Genomic DNA, 20,731 nt, shown 5'->3' with positions numbered 1-20,731 from the left:
GACCACAGCGAACTCATGAGGATTTACCTCATGTAGTCACAAACCGCAACAAATCACTCCAAGTCAATTACCTGTCTTGACTGTACTATTAAATGAATAAGGGATGAATGGTTTTATCACACCAGTCATCAAAGCTCTACATCAATGGTGGCACCAGAGATAATACTGAGATTAAATGAGTCAGAAATAATCGCATTTTCATGGTTTCAGCTTGCCGGTAGTATTGGGTCTGGTAGATCGTGTTACACTGCTTCTTTTGAAGTTTAGACTGGAAAAATTACTCAAGTTGAAATCTATCCATTTGAGAATCACATTGTAGCCAAGAAAATGTCTTAATATGTGACTGATTACTTTTAAAGCCCTCTCTGGAACAATACTTTAATGTCCTCTAACCCCATATGAAACACTTGTACCAAATGCAGCTTCAGGATGAACGAATGGATTGTTTGGTTTTCACAAAGTTATCCGATGCTATTATTTTGTCTATATACCTTTTTTATAGTGATATGTGACTAAACGTTAATGAAACAGCTGCTGGGGCCTAGTCATCCAACATTAGGTGCAAAACCTTCCAAATGAAAGCTCCAGACTTCTGGCTCAGTGTCTTCAGGTCACATGGGGATTGTGGAATTCGTTTGGGAATGCTGTCGAACATTTGGTGGCCCCTTGATGCCCACCAGCTCCGGTATGATGTCAGTGGGAAAACTCAGCAGCTTTCACTGCTGGCAAACGACCCGTGTATATTTAATGGCTTAATACCGCCTGGAAAGACTTAAGATAAAGGAAAGTTGAAAGCAACTGCAAAGCAATTGTCGGGCAATGTTATCCTGATAACATTTGGCTGCTCAAGCTATTAGGGCTTTCCAAACACGTCTCAGTAAACGTACAGTCAAGACCCTGGACCAGCAAGGATCCCTGATGTACCATCTACAAAAGAATTAAAAACACTTGAGGGATCAAGAACTATAAGTTTAATGTTTCTCCATCGAGTCAGTTGGGTTTATGACTTTCAAGCAAGACACTCAGTCTCTGGGATAACATCTGATTCTTTTCAGATTCTTTCAGGCCAGTCTTGACATACCAGGTATCACTCAGTGTAAGGAGCAGTGGAGAAAGTGGGACAGGGCTGGGTGCACAAGCTCACATCCTGTTTATCTGTGAAGCAATCCTCTCTGGAAGATAAGATAATCCTGTCTCAATGGATATGAAATGGCTGTATGTGCATGTGCGAGTATGTTCACATATCCTCCTTTTTGACCTCAAATTCAATCCAAGGATAATTTGAAAGATTCCATGTATCCTCTTCTGACAGTGGAAACACTTTGTGCTTTGGGCTTTGGTCATTCCATGCATTGGCTCTGCGTGATTCCTGTTATAGCTTTACGCAACCTTTGTTAATGAACTGTAAAGAATGCAGAACTCTCTGCCAAATAAAATTACCTACTTGTGATATGGAACCAATGGCATGCGTCTGAACCTCATGGTGACTTTGGATGGATGCATGATGAGACATGTAGCTCAGATTTTCCAGATAGTGCACATAACTTGTGCGGCCAGCAGCCTTTCGCAGCCTTCAGATGCCAACGGTTCTCAGTGTGTGTGACATGACAAAAGAATTATAATTTGAAATATGACAAGGACTTTTAGGGTCTTTTGGTGACACACATGGGAACTGACTCTATTTGTGGTGCTTTAAATAGTTTCACCTTTGACCTTGTTTATTATTGTGACATAATATGTAATGGAATTAACATTAATTTCACTTGGCTGGCTACTTTCCTCTACCTTCTCTATATCCCACTATATATGAAGCCTCCATAGGCAACATTCTCCCTACATATTCTGATAAGCTTGTTATTCTCAAAATAGGATTATCTTCTTGGGCCGCAAGTAAGAGTTGGCTTACATATTTTAATTTTGCAAACATTTTAACATTCCTCTCACCTTCTATCTGATTTGCGATCGTTTGCTCGCCAGTTTGAAGCTCATTTATCAAAACCTGCAGGAGTAGGACTGGGTTATGTCTAATGTAGGGAGGCTAGATGTCTGGCCTGCTTGTATCATTAGTTCAACATGCATTTTATCATTGTTTCTTGTCATCAGGCACCAAGTAAAATAATTCCCTCTCTCTCTCTCTCTCTCTCTCTCTCTCTCTCCCTGCTTCTCTGTCAGACATAGGTCTCTTTCTTTGAAGCCTTTAGGGAGAGAGGTCAAGAGTAGGTCTGTTACCACCTGCACATTATAATCTGGAGAGAGAGAGGTAGAGAGAGAGAGAGGGGGGGAGAGAGAGAGAGGTAGAGAGAGGTAGAGAGAGAGAGAGAGACCCCCTCCCTCTCGTTGTCCTCTCTGTCTCACTCCACTTCCAGCTGTTGCTGCATTCCTCCACAGGTCGCAATTGGCTGCAGCCGCCGGCTTTTCCACGTTTGTGTACGTTCCTGAGTGTCGGTGTGTTTGAATGTGACACACAGGATTAGTCGAGTTTTCCTACATTTCTGCAGGTTGCGCACGCTGCACAGGGAATGTCTCCTCCTCTGTTAAGTCACAGACCGTAATCGCGCCACAAGAAAGGGACAGCAGCATACTTTGCGGACTTTTCTCTCTTTGGAGCAGCAGCGTTATCTGCGCAATGACAGAAGTGGCCAGTCCGGTTTCAATGATGGTAAGCACCTTTGTACACATTTGGAACTCTACAACTTTGCCTTGTCACGATCTGAATGAGTTACTGAAACAGGAAATCATTCTAACCATTAATGCTTCCAGTTGAGCTCAGGGAATTATTTCCAGAGTTTACCTCCTAAGTGAGCCGTGGCGCACAGATTTGAGCTTTGAAAATTAAACACAGGCAAAGTTTTGTTTCTTTCTTGGCGACCTTTTTGAAAATAAATGTCGGTGCGTTTTGTATGGTTTGGCTGGGGATAAATGTGTAAAAAATGATGATGTTTGAGTTTGTTGATCTTTACTTCAACCACTGCTTCAGTACTGTGGCCAACAATGACAGAAAAAGCGCAATTGTCAGTAGAAAGACTGCATAAGGAGAAAATAGGGAGGAAATCAGATTTCTGGTATGAGTCATTAGGAGAGATTGTGAAAGTCGGTGTATATTTAAAACAACACTATACTTCATCTGACACACACAAATCAGCCTTTGATTCAGTGAAAAAAAAACCTAAATCTGTTAACTTAATCCATCTTGTTTGTGTTCATTGATTACAATTTGAATCAGCATTGTCAGACTAATCACCAAAAGAAATACATGACCTTGTCTGATCCTTTGCAAACAGCTTATCAAAACCATGTAATATAATGTTTTTAAATAGAAAATACATCCATACTGAGCAAGATTGAGTAAAACTAAAAGCTCACACACGCACACTATAGTCCATTATTTATGTGGCTCCCTCTGAAAAATTAATCACACACCTTGATCATTCACTTATATTAATATTACGGTACATGGCCTATCTGACTTGTCTGCATTTGTCTCATAAATGTTCTGGTTTACCAAACACAACTTAAAGCTCCCTCTAACTTGACTTAATCTGGTAAGAAGCACCTTCAAAGAAAGAGCATAAGAAATTGTCTTTAACAAGTTAAGTTTGTAAGGCGTTTGTGGTGTTTGATTGTATGTAGGAGGACATTTAAATCAGCCCATGTGTATCAAACATATTATCATTAGCTTATCTCAAACTGTTCAAGCCTTACCATAAGTGGTGTGTTACTCTTTATAGCACTGGATCCTTGTGGATTTGTCTCTGGTGTATCCAGCCACAGCACTGCAACAAGATAGGCAATTATCCATGTCATTAGAATGGTGACACCAAAAAGGGTAAAATCTTGTTTACTTATAGAGGTCATACTTTATAGGCTATGTGGTTCTATAATAGCAGTACTCTCTTTATAACCTGTCATCTTGGCTCTAATTGGGATGTTGAAACCAAAAGGATGCTGCCATTCTGTCATGAAGAAGCCCAATAGTTGTATCTGCCCCTCGTGTTCATAATGACTTCTTGAATTGGGTTTATATTTAGCTATGTTCAGCATATAATTGCCAAACCATTTAACAAGCTAATAAATGAAAGGATTTTAGAAGATTTGTGTAATGTTGATATGCAACTGTTTGAATTGCTATTGGTGAAATGCGGAAACATAATTTGGAGACTGGGAGTGCAACTGGTGGATGCCCTTTCAATCTACCATTAATCTCTTTTCTTTCACATCGAGATTCTTCATTTTCATCTATTTTACTTTTTCATTGTCTTTGTCTCCTCCACAGTTAACTGTTATCTCAGACAATCTCCTCTTTTCCTTTTTCATCGAGCTGTCAGTTCACCAAACCTCTTCCATTTCCTCGATCCAGATCACTGTCCTTCCATGTCTCTGTGTCATATCCGGACCCTTGAAAACCAAACATCAGTTGATCCCTTACATATGGCAATTTAAAGTAATCTGGGTTTTTCCACGCACACACACACACACACATACACGTACACATACACACACGCACACCCTCACTAAAAATTCAAGTTAGATTTCCTCTGCCTTTGAGTCAGCTGCAACAACAATGGACTTTCTTTCCTGTGAGGATCTTGCACTTTGCTGAATGATAAAAAAAAAAAAAAAATGCTAATATGAGTGTGAGAGAGTTCAAGTGTGGCGGATATTTATTGTTTCAGCTGCAGTTCAAGGTCAAAATGTAGTAATCTACTTTTAGAGGTTTTACAAAAATACACACACATTTGTAGGTAAACACAAGAAACCTTTCACTTTTTTAATGAGACTACTACACTACTAGACTACTACAAGATGTACAATACATGTGTGAATACTTGTGTGTGTGCATGTGCGTGAAAGAACAATTCAATCAGATTAAAGTCGAGTCATAGATATTCCTGCACAGGCAGACACACAAACAGTGTGCAGTGAAAAGGCAGGAAGGAGATAACCCTGTTTAGCCCCACGAGCGGCCCTGTATGAGGGACACAGAGAGAGGGACTCCATATTAAACAGCATCTGTGATACAATGCTGTCTTTGTCAGGTGGGAGGAGGAGAGAGTGAAGCTGGAATGTACTGGGAGGGGATATTAGTGAGGGACAGAGGGATGGAGACAGAGCGAGCGAGAAGAGAGATATTACACAAAGCCAAGCAAAGATACAGATGTTACAATGTACAGAAACTTTAATAATTAGAGTTACTTATCACCGCCTTCCTGTCACTTGGTCAGGTGTGAAACATCACTTAGGATCATCTTGAGGAGCTCAAGGCCAATGATACAGCCAGGAAAAAGGAAAAAGGAGCAATCCTGCAGGCTGTGCTTGTTGGAAATCGCCCCTTATTAGCTATGATTGGATTGTCCTTGAAGGTAGTTTTAAAAATACAAATGGAACAGGACATCATTCACTGAAGCAGGCAGAAAACAAAGTAGGTATATAGGGAATACAAACGAGGAGGGACAAGACAAAGAAAGGTTAAAGAAAAGTTTGATGAACAAGCACAGAAACTGCCTCATAGTTTTATCAGGTTTTTTTCTTTGAGAAGTGTGTCCTTTTCCATCACCCCATGTTTCTCTCCCCTTCTCCCTATTTCATCTCTGTCTTTCTCCAGATGGAGGTCAAACTAAGAAATTTGGGGAGACTCAGCTGCTCCACAGATGGGATCCAAAAGAGTTTATGTGTCTGCACGTGTAGTTGTGAACTTAGAGCATTTTCTATGAACAAATCTGTTCGAGGCAGTCTTTCAGGATTTAATCTGTTCGAGTGTTTTGGATTTTTTTTCTGTTTTAATAAGGCAACAAAAATGAAAGAAGGTTGGGGTTGCATAGTTGTAGAAATATTCTCACTGGTCCGCTTTCCCATAAAAGGAAGAATTTACCTTTGAAAATTTCCCCAAGTCTTAAATTGTTCCATTTAAGACGTTATGGTTTTCTTAAACAAAGCATGCCAAGACGAGTGTTTAGTGAGAAAGTAGATTATAATGGAAAACATTCATTTTTACTCTCAATCAAACTGTAATTCAACTTTATTACACATAAACGTTGTTTTATTTTCTTTCAATGCTGAAAAATAAGAAATGTGAGTGAGATCTTGTTCTGACAATGAGATGTTGGTTAAGATTGCAGATTAGGATGATTAGGATGATCTACCATTAGCATCTCATATTCTGCCTTAATGCTTGTCGTCCTTGTAAAGTGATGGCATTATCATAACATTGCTACTTTTCAAAGTGATGTTTAGTACTTTACCATTGTAGCAGTTAATGTGGCAAATGTTTATGTTATGCTCACTGAGTTAGTTATTTAGCATTAACATTATTGTCTCCATTTTAGACCAGCTCTATTTTACTATTTGCTTAGCTTTAACGTCAGCCTGTCCCCACATACTATGCAATAACAGCATTACATTGATTTTGACTTATATTTGTAAAACATTTTTAGATTATCAGTGTTTTGTTGCTGCTTCTTAACAGTACTATTTGGCTATAAAACAGTTTCTTTGGAGAAGGGCTCTCATTGACAGAAGATTTTCATCACACTATATGATGTAACTGTAGCTTAACTTAACCAGTGAATCAACACTGAGACAGCAGTCCTGCACAACATTAGTTAACATGTGATATTGTGTATTATGGCAATAACTGTATGACAAACATTTGAGTGCATGATGTTAACTTAGTGCAGTGCTCTTTCTCTTGCTCCTAATTTGCATATTGTTTGTCTCTATCTGTTCCACCATCACAACACCCACACAGTTGTGATATGTATATTATACTTTTTTTTTGATATTCCACAAATATTGATTAACTTGAGATATGCTGTGAAGCTTTATTAGACAGGAGTTACTTTTCCAAGCAGTGTTACTTTCAAATGTTCAGTTACTAGTTGAAGGTTCTCCATCACTTTTTAAAAGGCATCTAGTAACTGTGAGCGATCAATGAAATTTTACTACTTAGCATTACACTGGGTGTGAAACATTAAAATCAAAGAATCAGACTGGGTGATGCAGATTCGAACCCTCCTGGGAAAGAAGAAGGTGAAACTTTGAGGTCTTAAAGGGGGGGTTGACACACTGCACTGCCCTGCTGTAACTGGAGCAAACAAAGCTACAAACCTGTATTGACCTGCCCAGACTGGAACTCATTTGGTGAATGAGGGCAAAGAGGGGGCTATGTACAGAACATGAGTGCATGACAGAGAACAAAAAGAAATCATGTGGAAAAAAAGAGGAGCCATTTGAGAGAAAAGAACCTGGTAAAAATATGTAAGAATGAAGCAACTGAACTCAAAAGAATTTCTCTTTTAACTTGTGCAATGGGATTGACCCCTTTTCTCCAGCAAGTCTCTGTGTCTCCCGACCAGCTGATGTTGCCACTATAGACAGTGTGTTTGCTTTGTCTACACCAGTAATGAAAATAATCAGTGGAATGTGGAGCCCGCGTCCTAAGAGCTTATGTGTGACTTTATTTGTTGATGTTTGTGTGTGGATAAGGGGTGAGAAGGGTGGCTGAAAAGAAAGAAAGAGAGTGTGTGCCAGTGTGTGTTTGTCTGTGCCGAGGGGCGTTTCAAAGGCAATGAGGGTGTCAAAGAAGCAAAGGAAGTGAGCTCAGAAAGGAAGCCAGCCCTGAATAAGAGGAAGTGCTCCTGAGTTGGGTTTGATTTGTATTTCCTTTGCTGATGATTGGAGGAAAGAGAGAGCCAAAAAAAAGTGAAGAGTGGGAATTAAAAGGCAGGAGAAATAGAAAAAAGGACCAAGTCTCAAAATCTATGCGGGAATTTTAAAAAGCAGGCGAAAGAAAGGAAATTAACATTAACTGTTCAAAATGGTAATTTTAATGACGATTATATCAGGATGATGTGGAGGAAAGCGAGGATAACACCAAAGGAAAAAAGGAAGAGAAGAAGTAATGGCGGGAGGTGGAGAACGAGATGTGGTCATGGTGGTTTCCTATAAGCTGTAATCATCTCTGTTTTGGTGAGAAGCATTTCACTCATCCATCTGGGAGGGTGTGTGCGTGTGTGTGTGTGTGTGTGTGTGTGTGTGTGTGTGTGTGTGTCCTTGATTGTGTATAGACACACAAATAGTCGCACAACTGTTTTTGCTGTTTTAGATTGCAGGATAGTACAGGGGTTGTCCTTGGCTCAAGATCTGAGTTCATTTACTCAACTGTACGCAGTTACATTTCTAAGGCATTGCTAATTCTGCCTACTTTCATGTCGATCTGCTTCCATTCCTCTTTGAGTTTGTCATTCTCTCCCCGCTCATCTGGCATCGTACATATTCCCACAAAACATGAAACATTCTGACTTGATGCTCTTTGTAATTTAGACATGACTGCAAATTATTACACGATAAGGACAGCAGAAACGTAGCTGCTGTTTCTTTCCAGATGCCTGAAGAAGGTTTCACGGCTAGAGGATCACGGGCTTGTTCAACAGAATGTGCCTCTGAGATTAAGACATGTCTTTGTTATGACATACCTTGACACCTGACCAGTGGTGGAAGAAAAAAAAGCTAACGGGATGTCCAAAGCGAGGATTGTGCTTGGTAAATTTCATGGACATTACATCTTCGTGGAACCGATTGTGATTTATACCTCTGATGTTTGTAGCCTGAGGCTGACACTAAATATGTCAACGAGTCATCAAAATTAACAAGAATGATCCTCCGGCAGCCGAACGTCTTGATGCAGCTTCATGACGGATGGTTGCTCTGGCCTAAATGTTTCAAAGAGATATGTCAAGTCACTAACGCAAATGAATATTCATTAACTTTGCTATGCGTCAGATCTAAGAGGAAATACTAACAAATAAAGACAAACTTTGTCTTGAACACAAACACTCCCTATTCATCTCCCTCCCTGTTGGACTGAACTGCAATCAGTGCTGCTGTGTGAGCTGAGGCCAGAATCAACAAGTTGTGATGAATGCAACATTTTTGAAAAGTTCTTCTAATTGAAGGACTTTCAAAAAGAAATCTCTGCTTTTATGCACATGCATATGTTTTTCCTCTCAACTGGTAAACTTTCCTTGGAACACTTTCATAGAGAGAATTCCTCTTATGTGGCAGCTAAACATGGCTGCAGCAGTTGTGTGCGTACGTGCGTGTTGAATGCAGTGCAGCGCATCTACTTAAATATTATTTTTATTCTATGTATACAACTTTTGACTGTATTCATATACTACACTCTGCACATGATAGCCTATCTGAAGTGGAAAAATGAGCTTTCCCTAATGACGTTGGCAATCTGCTCACCTCTGCTCACGTCTTTGGTTTAATTTACATTTAAACATTCAGTGTATTGCCTGTCTGAAATGTCTGCTTTGTTTTCTAATTTTGCCTTTATTTATTTGTTTGCTTTTGTTTGTGTGCAGGACTCTGAGATGATGTTCCAGCCAGAGTCGGATCAGAGGTCACCTGTTGACCTCAAGGTGAGAGAATACATACAAACAGTCATACGCATGCACATATATAAACACACATTTAATAAGAAACATCATCAACATGAAAACCATGTTGTTTTTTTCCAACGTGTATCTTGAGATAAAATATTTAATATTGAGTCGTATTAAGAAATAATAGAACCAATAAACAGTAAGTAAGTTTATCCTTCCAAGAAGATTAAAAAATGTGTGCTCCAACATTTGTAGTGTCAAATTGACCTTTCTACAATACCTGATGTTGGCAGTCTCCACCGCTGGACCTGATCGACACGGGAAAAGGGCTCAAGGTTCAAACAGCTACGCCCCATCTGGTTAGTCTGGGCAGTGGGAGGTTAAGTGTGGCTATCACGCTGCTGCCATTGAAAGAAGGTAACACACAAACATACACACAATGAAGAATGACTATCCTAATGAAGTAGCCATCTATCTTTTCCCATGTTTCTGATGTGCGTGAATTGATAAATCTTCAAAAGTAACTTCTCAGTCGTCATGCAAAGCTGCAACCCGTAGAAAAGCCAAATCGTTACGGTCTCATTCTCTCTGCCCCCCCCCCCCCCATATCTCTGTGCTTGTCTGGCTTTCTCTCCTCTACTTCTTTTTGCCCTCTTCCCATGCACCAGTGGCTTCATTCCCATGGTTACGAGAAAGGTGGAGTGAGGGAAATTAATACTCTTTGCTGGACTGCAATCAAGTCAGGGAAAGAAGCCGGCACTAATTCCTTGCAAAAGATCTCGTCTATTCTGCAAATACTTACACAAGTTATTTCTGAATCAACAGTTGTTTCTGTTTGTTCTCACACAAGATCAAAGTGATCCTACTCGTTAGGCACATTATTAACAGACAGCAAATGAGACAGCGTTTTCTTACAATAGCGTTAAAGCACTCTCTTTAAGCTCAGTCAGTAGTTCATTGGAATGTGTTCTTCGAGGATCAGTCTGGTTTTTCTTTCATAACAAACAGCTTCTTGCAGTTCTTGGCTCACTGGACTGTGCATATACACAGCACACACACTCAAGTTTCCTCTATAATAATGATGTATTGAAGTTATTTATAGGTTCTCTATCATCAGGTGTCCACAGGTGTCTTCCACTCCCTCCTCTGCCCTCATTCACTTGGCATGCACACTCCTTATGCTACTCCTCCCAGAAGCAATGCATCGATTTATATCAATTTCCTGCACTTTATTTTCATTCAACCATAACGTCTACGTGCCTCATCCTTAACCCAATAACCTCACTAGAAACTAATTCTAACCACAGTCTCACCGTGAGACATGTCTTCACCTCACATTTCACTGATTTTCCACATGATATAACAACAATAATCAGTCCCCATAATCTGCAGGTAAACACACAACTGTTTTGCAGGAGCACTTTAACAGTATGATGGACTAAAGGGTGTACTTGTATATGTTATTATTTTGTAGCCTGTGGCTCATATGTGACGTACGACGAATTGAATCACATTGGATTTGTGACCTTAAAAGCCAGTCAGTAATCGGTCCATTGTTGAGTAATAGTTGTGACTCTCATGCATTTGCAAAATGCACAAAGATCTTATTATATTCCTGATGCAGAGAAACAGAGATGCTTTCTGTTTTCCCTCCTTCTCTCCATGAGAGTACAAGAGAGTACAAGATTTACGTCCATACTCGGTTGTATATAGTTGTAGTCACACATATTCAGCATAGTACATCTTAAGTAATCACAATATAATATTAATCATAGTTTATACACCAATTCAGAAATAAACTCATATTAGTAGTTCAATGTGTATCCATTTATACACAGGGCATTGCGTGACATAAAGAACACTATAATAACATTTCATTAATGAAAGGTTGTGATAAAAACTTAAAAGACAGTGTAAAGTAAAATTGTTTATCCATTTGTGGTGTGGGCCTTGGTCACATATCTTAGAGTTGGTGGTATTATTATATATTGACTTGTCATGCCATTTGTGAGTTTGCCTGCCTGGTGTGCACTCCCATGGCAATGAGGAATGTCAACTATGTGAACAAGACATTTTGGGAAAGCTGAGTCTTTTTCCCACAACAAAATCGCTATCTAAACACACAATTTTTTATTATACATAATGCCAATCTATTCTGAACCATGACTACCATTTGTCTCACCCTCACTCCTGTATGGAAGACAGCCACCTGCATAAAGTCATAGACTGTACTTAATCAATATAAACATATTGTTTCTTAGAACATATAGGGTGTTAAAGTCTTTATAACATATATCCCAATTTGATTTTTCAAATGGGCTGGATTCATATATTGATAGCTGAGGTAACTTCAAATGCTGTTTATTTTTCTTTTTGCCCAAAAGGGGGGGTGAAAATTCAACATTATGCATTTTTATCAGGACATCCAGGTCCAACATATAGTGAAAAGTCAAAAACTTATTTGTTAAGGTTGACACACGTATTATCCATTTATTTTTATTGGATGCAAAAATGCAACAGTTACTTTTGGCTTAATTCTGCTCCCTGACATTTGATCTATCACAGTGTTTCTTTTCAGACTGATGTTGGCTAAACCAGGACCCAGGAATCTTGCAGCCTTGAACATTCATGTTATCACAACCCCCCCCCCCCCCCCCCCCCCCCCCCACACACACACACACACACACCCACACACCCACACACCCACACACCCACACACCCACACACACACACACTGCTACTTTGCAAGCAATAAAGTTGTTAGTTTTCAATGGTGTGTGACTGATCTCTTTGCCAGGGTCACAGTGTAGTGTAATGTGGCATACTATCAACTCTAGATAACGTTGTATCCTTATTAAACTTAACACCACAGTGTATTTTGTTTAATGTTTTAGGCGTGACCCGTATCGGTAGAGAAGATGCTCCAATTCCTCAAGATATTGCAATCCAGGGGCCAGGCATCGAGGCAGAGCACTGCCTCATCTTCAATGAAGGTTGGTGTTGGGGTCGCCTCAAATAAAATTGTATAAATGAACTGGCTGAGGAGTTTACATCTTTACTATTCAGTGTGTTAAAGGACCAATCTCTTTACCCTGTAATTAACTAGCTTTAGGTCTTTTAAGCTCAAATAAAATTCTCATAACACTACTGAATCATTGGAAACAAATACGTTCCTGAAGTGAGATTACATTTGACATCATCCTGTAAAGAGATTTCCTGCTAAATGCCATCTTAGTCCGTCATAAATGGAAAGGTATTTAGTTTGGTTTTGTGAAGATTATTTTTATTTAGAATCAGAAGTGATTACAGCAATATCACTGACTTACTCTTTTGTAGTCTAAGCATCTAATAAGTCCTTTAGATGTGTAATCTACAAAATAATAATCGATTAATAACTTAAGTGTTGTTTTATGTACAAAAGAGAGAAACAGGGAGAAAGAGAGAAAGATGTGTGTGCACTGCTAAATTACGAATTGAAATATAAGGCTACAAATACAGTGGATTGCATGAATCGAACGTGCGCTTAACCATGACACTCTCCCCCCCATTCTTCCTCCCAGGAGGCGTCGTGACCCTGGACCCCTGCGGTCACCTCTGCAGCTTGGATGGAGTCCAGGTCACTGTGCCGACGCCACTCACTCAGGGTGAGAACTGGAAAAGGACTGTAAGCTGCATATCAGCTGTTTCTTGTGCTGTTGCTTGAACTTACTGGGTCCTGCATAGCCGCTTTGAGACATTGCCACCTACTGGTTGCGCAGTGGTTCAATATTGCTGAGCGTGTACATCGTTTCATAACTTCTCTGTGTGCATGTGTGTGAAAGACAGGGAGAGTAGTTAGATCGTCATTTGGTTAACTTGAATTCCCGTCTGTTTGTGTATGAGTCATCTGGGCACAGTTACCGTTTTGCTGACTTTCTGTGTGAACTACAGGGTGTACAGTATGTTTGTGTGGGAGTAATTTTACTTAAAGGTAAAATTTTGTGTGTGTGTGTGTGTGCGTGCTCAATTCTGTGGATGTGCGTCCCTCTGGTTTGGTTTAATTCATTGTGGTTTGGAAGAGCGAGTTGCTATAATGAGTCACAGCTTCCACCAACAGCACAGCACAACACGGCCGTCCAGGTTCTGTCACTGCAGGCTACAGAAAACTCTCTCAACACTCCAACATAGTCGCTGCAATATCTATTTCTTTTCTTATCTTTCTGTTTACCCCCTGCCCACGTGCCCCTGTCTGCTCTTTGTCTACCCATATCTCGATCTCATTATCTCTTGTCTGTTTACTCTCGTCTTTCTCTTGCTTCTCCCAGTTCCCTAGTTTTTTCCCTGACTCTCCCTCTTTTACTGTTTTGCAGACTGTAATACTTTCCACTCCGTTTTCCTTCCTTTTCTTCTCTCATTTCAGTGAACTAGGAGGTCACAAGCTTGTCTTTCCCTTTCTGTTTACACTTTAGTTCTTTTCATTGTCACCGTGTGGCCTGACCATTTCAGGTTAAATATTGACAGGGCTATTTATTTTCCCGCTCAGCCTGGCTGATTCAAATATTGACATCATCTTTGTCAAGCGACACCAGGACATTGTGAAGTAGAAAAGGCAAAGTAAAGGACTGAAAAAGAAAAGAAAGGGGGGGTTAAAAGAGTCAAAAGGTCATGGTTAGGAAAATTATGGAGGAAGGAAAAAGCAGAGAAAGAAAGAATATCCACTGGCCTCGAATGCTCTGGGTCCAGTTAGTGCAACCACACACATGCACGCACACACACAAATGTACGTACACTGTACGGGAGTCTGGAGATGATTAGCTATGTTTAGGAAATGAACTGCTCTGGACTTGGGAAATCAGAGCATGACCTGGAATCACATCAGGTTCACAGCGAACTCGCTGGAACAGCTGGACGACACTTGTCGAATAGCAATGTGTTTTGGGAGCATAATAAAAATTTTAAAAGTCTGACATTGAATGTCACCATGTGGCAAGTGGACATTGAAAACAACTGTATCAGCTAATAGATTTCATACAATCATTCAGCAGGAAGACGTTTACATATATCTGGAAAATGTTTGCACCTTTTATCTTGTGCCATCTTTCCATGAGAGCTTTTTCTTTTCCACAGTTCACATTTTAAGAGGACTTGAAGCAATATATTCTCGCTCATTGTGATATCTTTAAAGAAGACAAAGAAGTTATTCAGTGTTATGAATTGTTGAACAGTCTCAAAACGATTAAAAAAAGCATAGCCTGCAGTTCGACCTAAGAGCAAAGTTCTCCTAAAATGGTACTTTTTTCCTGTTTGTTTTCCGTTATTCTTCCAAATTTACAAATTTGTCTTGATTTATTCAAACTATACAGCAGATGTACACACAGACTTCTTTTCTACTCATTGTATTGTGTCCCATTAAGTATAGACTCCTAAGTTGTTGTTTTAAAAGAGCCTATGCAGCAGTATTAACAGCCAGTCTCTACTAGACTGTTGGGTATAGAGTTACATTTGTCTAATGTAGCTATTTGAGTGCAAAAGAGGAGGAAAATAGGTAGGTAGACAAAGAAAGAAGAGGGGGCGTCCACCAAATACCTCTGTGTAGGACCGTCTTTGAACGTACCAATGGCAAATAGGTGATTTTCGCATGTCGTGGAGTTACTTTAGTAGTGACTTTGAATTGATTACACTTATATAAAAGCTCTCTTGAACATTGATGTCTCAGTAGTTCATAAAACGGTACCTCGGGATATCGGCAGTGTTGTAATCGTCCATTATCATCAACGCTTCACCTCTCAACCCCCTCTCCTACCGAAACTTGGTACAGTCCGGAGCTCATGCTCATGGACGTAAAATCAGTGAACTTTCTTCCACACGGACTGAAGACGACTGAGGAGGAGTTTCATCTCAGGACAGAGGAAAACAACACTTTCATCCATTTGTAATTATTGTTTTTTTTTTTTTTAGCTTATTTTACAATAGTTACTAAAATAGCAACTTACGTTTTTTATTTCCCTGAAGAAAGGAAAGAGTTGCTCTAGTCGTGATAAGTGCTCACTTAATGGGACTCAAAAGGTCAGTAACAGTCTTGTTATTAAAAAACTCTTTTGATTTGCTCTTGCATTTCTTAAAAAACCTTTTTAATACTTTTTCTACTATTGTCGTCTTCATGCTGCTGTTCTGCAACATTTTATTTCTGTTACTATTTAAACAACACTTAAGAGATTTATACTGTCAAAAAGAATTCAAGCTCAACATGATGCATTTATCATTAATAGTATTTAATCTATGTTATCAGAGGATTATAAAGCATGAGGCATGTACTACGCCATAAACATCTGCAGTTTACACTACAATAGTAGGACAATGGTAGGACCTTGTGTTTGTGTGTGTGTTTGATAAGCCTGCTTCTCTTCACTGTAATAATGTCTTTTGAAGACGCACTCTTTCTACCCAATATGCTCTTTGGACTGACTGATCTCAGCCCTAATCATTTCATTTCAAATATCTCCAATCAGTCTATTTCTGGTCGTTCTCCTCACCACTTAAATAAGATGAGTAGGCTGTATTTACTTGGACAAACACCTTTTGCTCAACAGCTGAGATCATAGTTTAAAAGCCTTTTGGTTGACTGTAATAGAAACCATTTATTAAGTCAGATTTGTATGGATACATTCATGCAACTTTAGATCATTCAATTCAAACACATTTGTTGACAATGATGAAGTACATAATGCAAGTGTTTTATTGCTAAAGCCTGGCTGGATCTATGAATCACTGCCACAGTCTTAGTCAGTTTGGGGTTTAAAGTGAAAGTTTCCCTCTCTCCAAAACATCCCATCCCAACCTGTTGGTTGTAGCACATCGCCAGCATCATTCAATGCAAATGCTTGCTTTGTGTACGCCTCGGGGCGATAAGTAAATTAGCTGGTGACGTTCACAGACCGGTGTGAGTGCACATGACAAAGAGAACTAGCCTTTGGTTATGAAGCCGGGCTCTGTGGTCACGATACCTGACACCTGGAAACAACACCAGCCTCATTGTCCGGGATGTTATTGTGCTCACAGCGCTCTATCCCGCTTGCCCTCGGCACGATTTACTAGCTGGAGATCAAACAAATGAAGAAGGAATATAGTTTTATCTTTATAAATGCATTTTTATCTGTCGTGAGGCGATAAAAGGTTATATTCAAGTATGCGTTCCTTACTTGGAAAAAAGAGTGGTGAGTTGATGCTCTGTGGATACAATTTGAGCTCAAGTAACAAGAAGATAGCTGCTGAGCTGGTGAGGAGCCAAATTATGCATGTGAGTGTGTGCATGTGAGAGAGGGACTATGGGACTGAACTAATCTGCACGCTCCCCAGAGAAGCACCAGTTTGTGTTTTCATGATGTTACTACTGGTCCCTTGTGCCCCAGAGAGCCGTCAGTTGTGGTTTTTGAGGCGAATTTACACTCCCACTGCGACCTGTTTGTGTGTACGCATCATTTCATGAATGAATAAATAAATTTTTAGCTTCAACTCCAGTGCCAGGCAGATGTTGGAGTTTACTGCAGCACTTTGGAGAAAACTTCAAAGGGAAACGTCTAAAATGAGCATTTCTCTGACTGTTTTTAAAAAAAGTACTGAGAACACTTTGTTTCCATGTCAAGCCTGAGCGAGTACTAGGTAACTGAGTTTCCTCCAGCTGCTTGTTTGACATGGGATCTTTGTAATTAGTTTATTTTTCATTCTAGCCTAATGGTCTCCGTTTGGCAATTCTCCACTTATGTTAACCAAACAGAGAAACAGTTTTGAGTTTCCCCTCCTATAACATTGTGGTAAGAGTGTAAGATCTACATGGGGTCGGGAATTGGCTCCAGACGTCCTACAACTCCTACATCTGTGTCCTCAAACACTCTGAGGTCTGACTTTGTAGATTGGAAACTTTAAATTATCCTATAAATGTATATACAGACTAATTTCAAGTGTATTTGTAGGGGGGGGGGGGGGCAGTGCAGGGTTTCACATGGGAGGCAAACTGAATTTGCTGGTAAACAAGTAAACACGTGAATGTGATTAAATGTGTGTCTGTGTAGTGTAGTGGGGTATTTGATGTGTTTTTGAAATGATTTAGGACAACGGATTGGAATTTGGTTTGTTGGTCAAGAGTGAAGATTAGATGGTGTGGGGTTTTTTTTCGGGGGGGGGGGGGGGGTTGCAGTTTGTTTTCTTATATTAATGTCACAGATAGATTTTAGTTAAAGGCTAATGTCATGCCAGCATTGTGTGTGAGATCATCACACAAAGAAACACTATGTTCTTCTTTGTTTTATTTCTGTCTCATTGTGTCACATAGACTTACATGCTGACATAAATTTAAGCTGATGGCAGGAGAGGATTAGGTAGTTGTTATTTGTTGGCTAAGAAGTTGGGAGAAAATTAGAAAGAGGGGAGGGCCGGGGGCTGTGAACAAATCAGGCCGCCACGCTTTAAAAAGGTGGCACATGGTGAGGCTATTGAGGGTAGGAAATTGTTTTTTTACAAGACTGGCCTGCTGGCAAAGTGTGTGTTTCTGTGCACATTCCTGTGTGTGCACTAAATACCGAGAGATACCGTGATTCATTATGGAGACGGTGTTACAGGACACGATCCCAACAAGAGCATGTAGGATATTTTGAAACCGTACAGTGTTATTACTCATGTCTGGTGATGAGGAACACATATCATTAGGTATTACTCACTCTCGCTGACATACTGATTTGTGTGTGCGTGTGCGTGTGTGTGTGTGTGTGTGTGTGTGTCTCCTTTCCTTGGCAGAAACGCATCTTTTGATCTCTGTGTCATGATGCCACTTCCTCACAGTTTCTGTCCGAACCTGCCGCACCGTGTTTGTATGGATTTGAGGAGTTCACAGTCCAGCTGTGTAGACTAAACACGTCTTACAGTGTTTTCGTGTGTGTGCGGTGTGTGAACTCCCCCCCCCCCCCATCCGTGCTGAGAATTACAGCTTTGAAGGCATAAAAAATTGCTCTTCAGGCACTCCAAAACATCGTCTAGACATATATGACCGCTTTCATCTAAACTATAAACTCAAATGAAGTTTTTTTTATACAATCTTCGACTTGGGATGTTAATTAATTTGGACATGATGTTTTTGCAGAGAAGGAATAGGCTAAAAAAGATGAGAGTGAGCGAAAGGAAAGGACATTTTTCCGTTCAGTCTTTTTCCATTCGCCCTCTCGTTATCCCCCTCTTGCCTCAGTGGTTGTGCCTGACTTCAGGTCCAAGGAATTTGATGTAACTGTAATGGAGCTATTGAAGAGGCACTTTCCCTGAGTCTTTCACACAAGCGTGATGGGAGTTTTGCTTTGAGGCGGATCTGAACCCTCTGTCCTCACTGATTCGGATAATGAACCAACCAATAGAGAACAATGGAACTGCATGTGAGAATACACGAGGTTGATGTTTGGCGTGCCTTGTGACTTTCTCCCTTCTTTACTGCCTGCCACTCAAAATGCTCATCAGTGAAGTGTTTTCATTTCCTTTTCTCTTTTGGCTGTCCCTCAGTGTTTTTCCTGCGTAAGACCGCCTGTATGTGTTTCAGCACTGCTGTCTCTGAAGTATTTGGACAGCTGTGACTGGCTGTGTGTATTACAGAGGTTGTGACCCTGACATCTTGTTTAATACCTGGCCCTCTCAGCCTAATTGATGGCCAGAGCAAACATGGAAGGCTGGAATGGGAAGCTGCATGCACGAGCATGACTGAAGTGACGGTCTGGCTGTGAATGAATACTCCTGGCTCATTCTAATTTAAAGCTGTACTTAGAGATGTGTCTTCTTATGCTATTACAATGTTGAAGTACCCATTCAGTATTTGTTATTGTGAATGGTTGCTCGTTGAGTTGATCTTTTTTTGTGTGTGTTTGATTTCCCTTCCAGGTTATTCTCTGTGTTTGGGTAAATCCTATTTCTTCCGCTTCAACCATCCTGAGGAGGCCAGCCGAATGAAGAGTATGCTTCCCCAAAAGAGTCCCGTGTCCGCTCTCGCCTACAACACAGGTTCGCAGAAAGAGTCCTATGACCCCTAACCGTACTATCGCCCTGTTCTCTTCTTATCAGCGCCTTTTCCTCTGCCTTTATTTTGCCACATCACTGTCTGCTTGTCCACGTTGAGCGTCCCATCCCTGATTTATATCCTGACTTATATGTGCATCTGCTGCCTGAAAGAGGTATGAGGGAGACGGGGTGGAGTGAGGGCGGGGGCAGGTATTCCTTTCAACACACACACACGCACGCATGCACGCGCACCTACACACACACACACATATACTAAAACCTAAAATCCAAAGCATATTGGAATGTTTTTGTCATCTGGTGCTCCTCCATTGCCGTGGTAATACAGCTGGGCTTTGCTGTCTCCTTTGTGATTGATCAGGCAGTGAGCAAGGTGTGCGCGCGCGTGTGTCATATTTGGAGGGGTTCCTGCTCCTTAAACTCGGAGACACAAGGAATGTACTCCTCTCTCTCCCTTAGCTTCCCTCATGTTTTCAAACATGCGCCAATAGCAAAATTGCAGCAGCCGCAGTCTTCAGTGTGATTCTTCAGACAAGCCGAGACTCACATGCTGACATGTGCACCTGAAGGAAGGACTCCCACACAAAGCACGAGAAGCATTACATTGCTGACAGAAGGGATATTACAATAGAAGTGAAGTCGATCCACACCAGGCCTGCTGTAGGAATCTGCCCATGTATGGACACAAACACCCTGCTTGTGCGAGTGAAAGGGTTTCTTGATCTTTTGATGTCTTTCATTTTCTGCCCCGTTTCGCCTCCACTATCTAAGGTTTGACATTTTCTCACACAGGCTTATAATTCTGCCTGCACGTTTAGATATTCCACTGTACTAAATTACTTAAAGTGGCTGAATATTCACACTTGAAATAAAGTTTGTAAACACGTCAGTACATTGTGGATGTTTGTACACATTAAAGGTATTTGTTTCTCTCAAACTGAGCCACCGTCTTCAGATGTATTAAAGCTTTTATGTGTGCGGGTGTGTGTGTGTATGTGTGTGTGTGTGTGTGTGTGTGTGTGTGTGCGGGCCTGTTAAAGACTGGGTGGTCTCAGCTTGAACATTGTAGTAGCTCCTTTTCCACATAAAGATACACATGAGAAAAATAGACGGGTTCATCACATTTTGCTGTACTGAACATTTGCAGCTGCTTGCCGGTTGACAGGATGTTTACCGCTGGATTTTCATTAGCCCGCTATAGAAAATAAAATCGCGCTATCAATTTTAGCGAAATTCTGCTAATTTGTGCCATAAAGGTTAGTTTATCAAAGTTTAAGCTTCCGGCTCATATTCCTTTTTCAAATTTAGCCGTAAAGAAG

At 40.5% G+C, this 20,731-nt stretch overlaps 1 protein-coding gene across 4 annotated transcripts in view; it reads left to right on the top strand.

Moving 5' to 3' along the window:
* Positions 1-2,565: 2,565 nt before the first annotated feature.
* phldb2b (pleckstrin homology-like domain, family B, member 2b) overlaps positions 2,566-20,731 on the top strand; it is a 37,467-nt gene continuing 19,301 nt past the window's right edge. For 2 of the 4 annotated variants that reach the window (XM_080489473.1, XM_080489472.1), the window contains exons 1-6: positions 2,566-2,659; positions 9,366-9,422; positions 9,680-9,803; positions 12,281-12,379; positions 12,947-13,030; positions 19,278-19,397. In XM_080489473.1, coding sequence (XP_080345599.1) covers positions 2,627-2,659; positions 9,366-9,422; positions 9,680-9,803; positions 12,281-12,379; positions 12,947-13,030; positions 19,278-19,397 — 517 coding nt within the window. In that variant the 5' untranslated portion in view covers positions 2,566-2,626. Of the gene's footprint in view, positions 2,660-9,365; positions 9,423-9,679; positions 9,804-12,280; positions 12,380-12,946; positions 13,031-15,222; positions 15,432-19,277; positions 19,398-20,731 lie in introns of those variants that run through there. The other 2 variants (XM_080489475.1, XM_080489474.1) reach the window with 2 other exon arrangements.

Source organism: Lipophrys pholis, assembly GCF_963383615.2.
Source record: "Lipophrys pholis genome assembly, chromosome: 20".
Classification (NCBI taxonomy): domain Eukaryota; kingdom Metazoa; phylum Chordata; class Actinopteri; order Blenniiformes; family Blenniidae; genus Lipophrys; species Lipophrys pholis.
The sequence above is the reverse complement of the archived record's forward strand: the minus strand, read 5'-3'. Positions and strand labels throughout refer to the sequence as shown.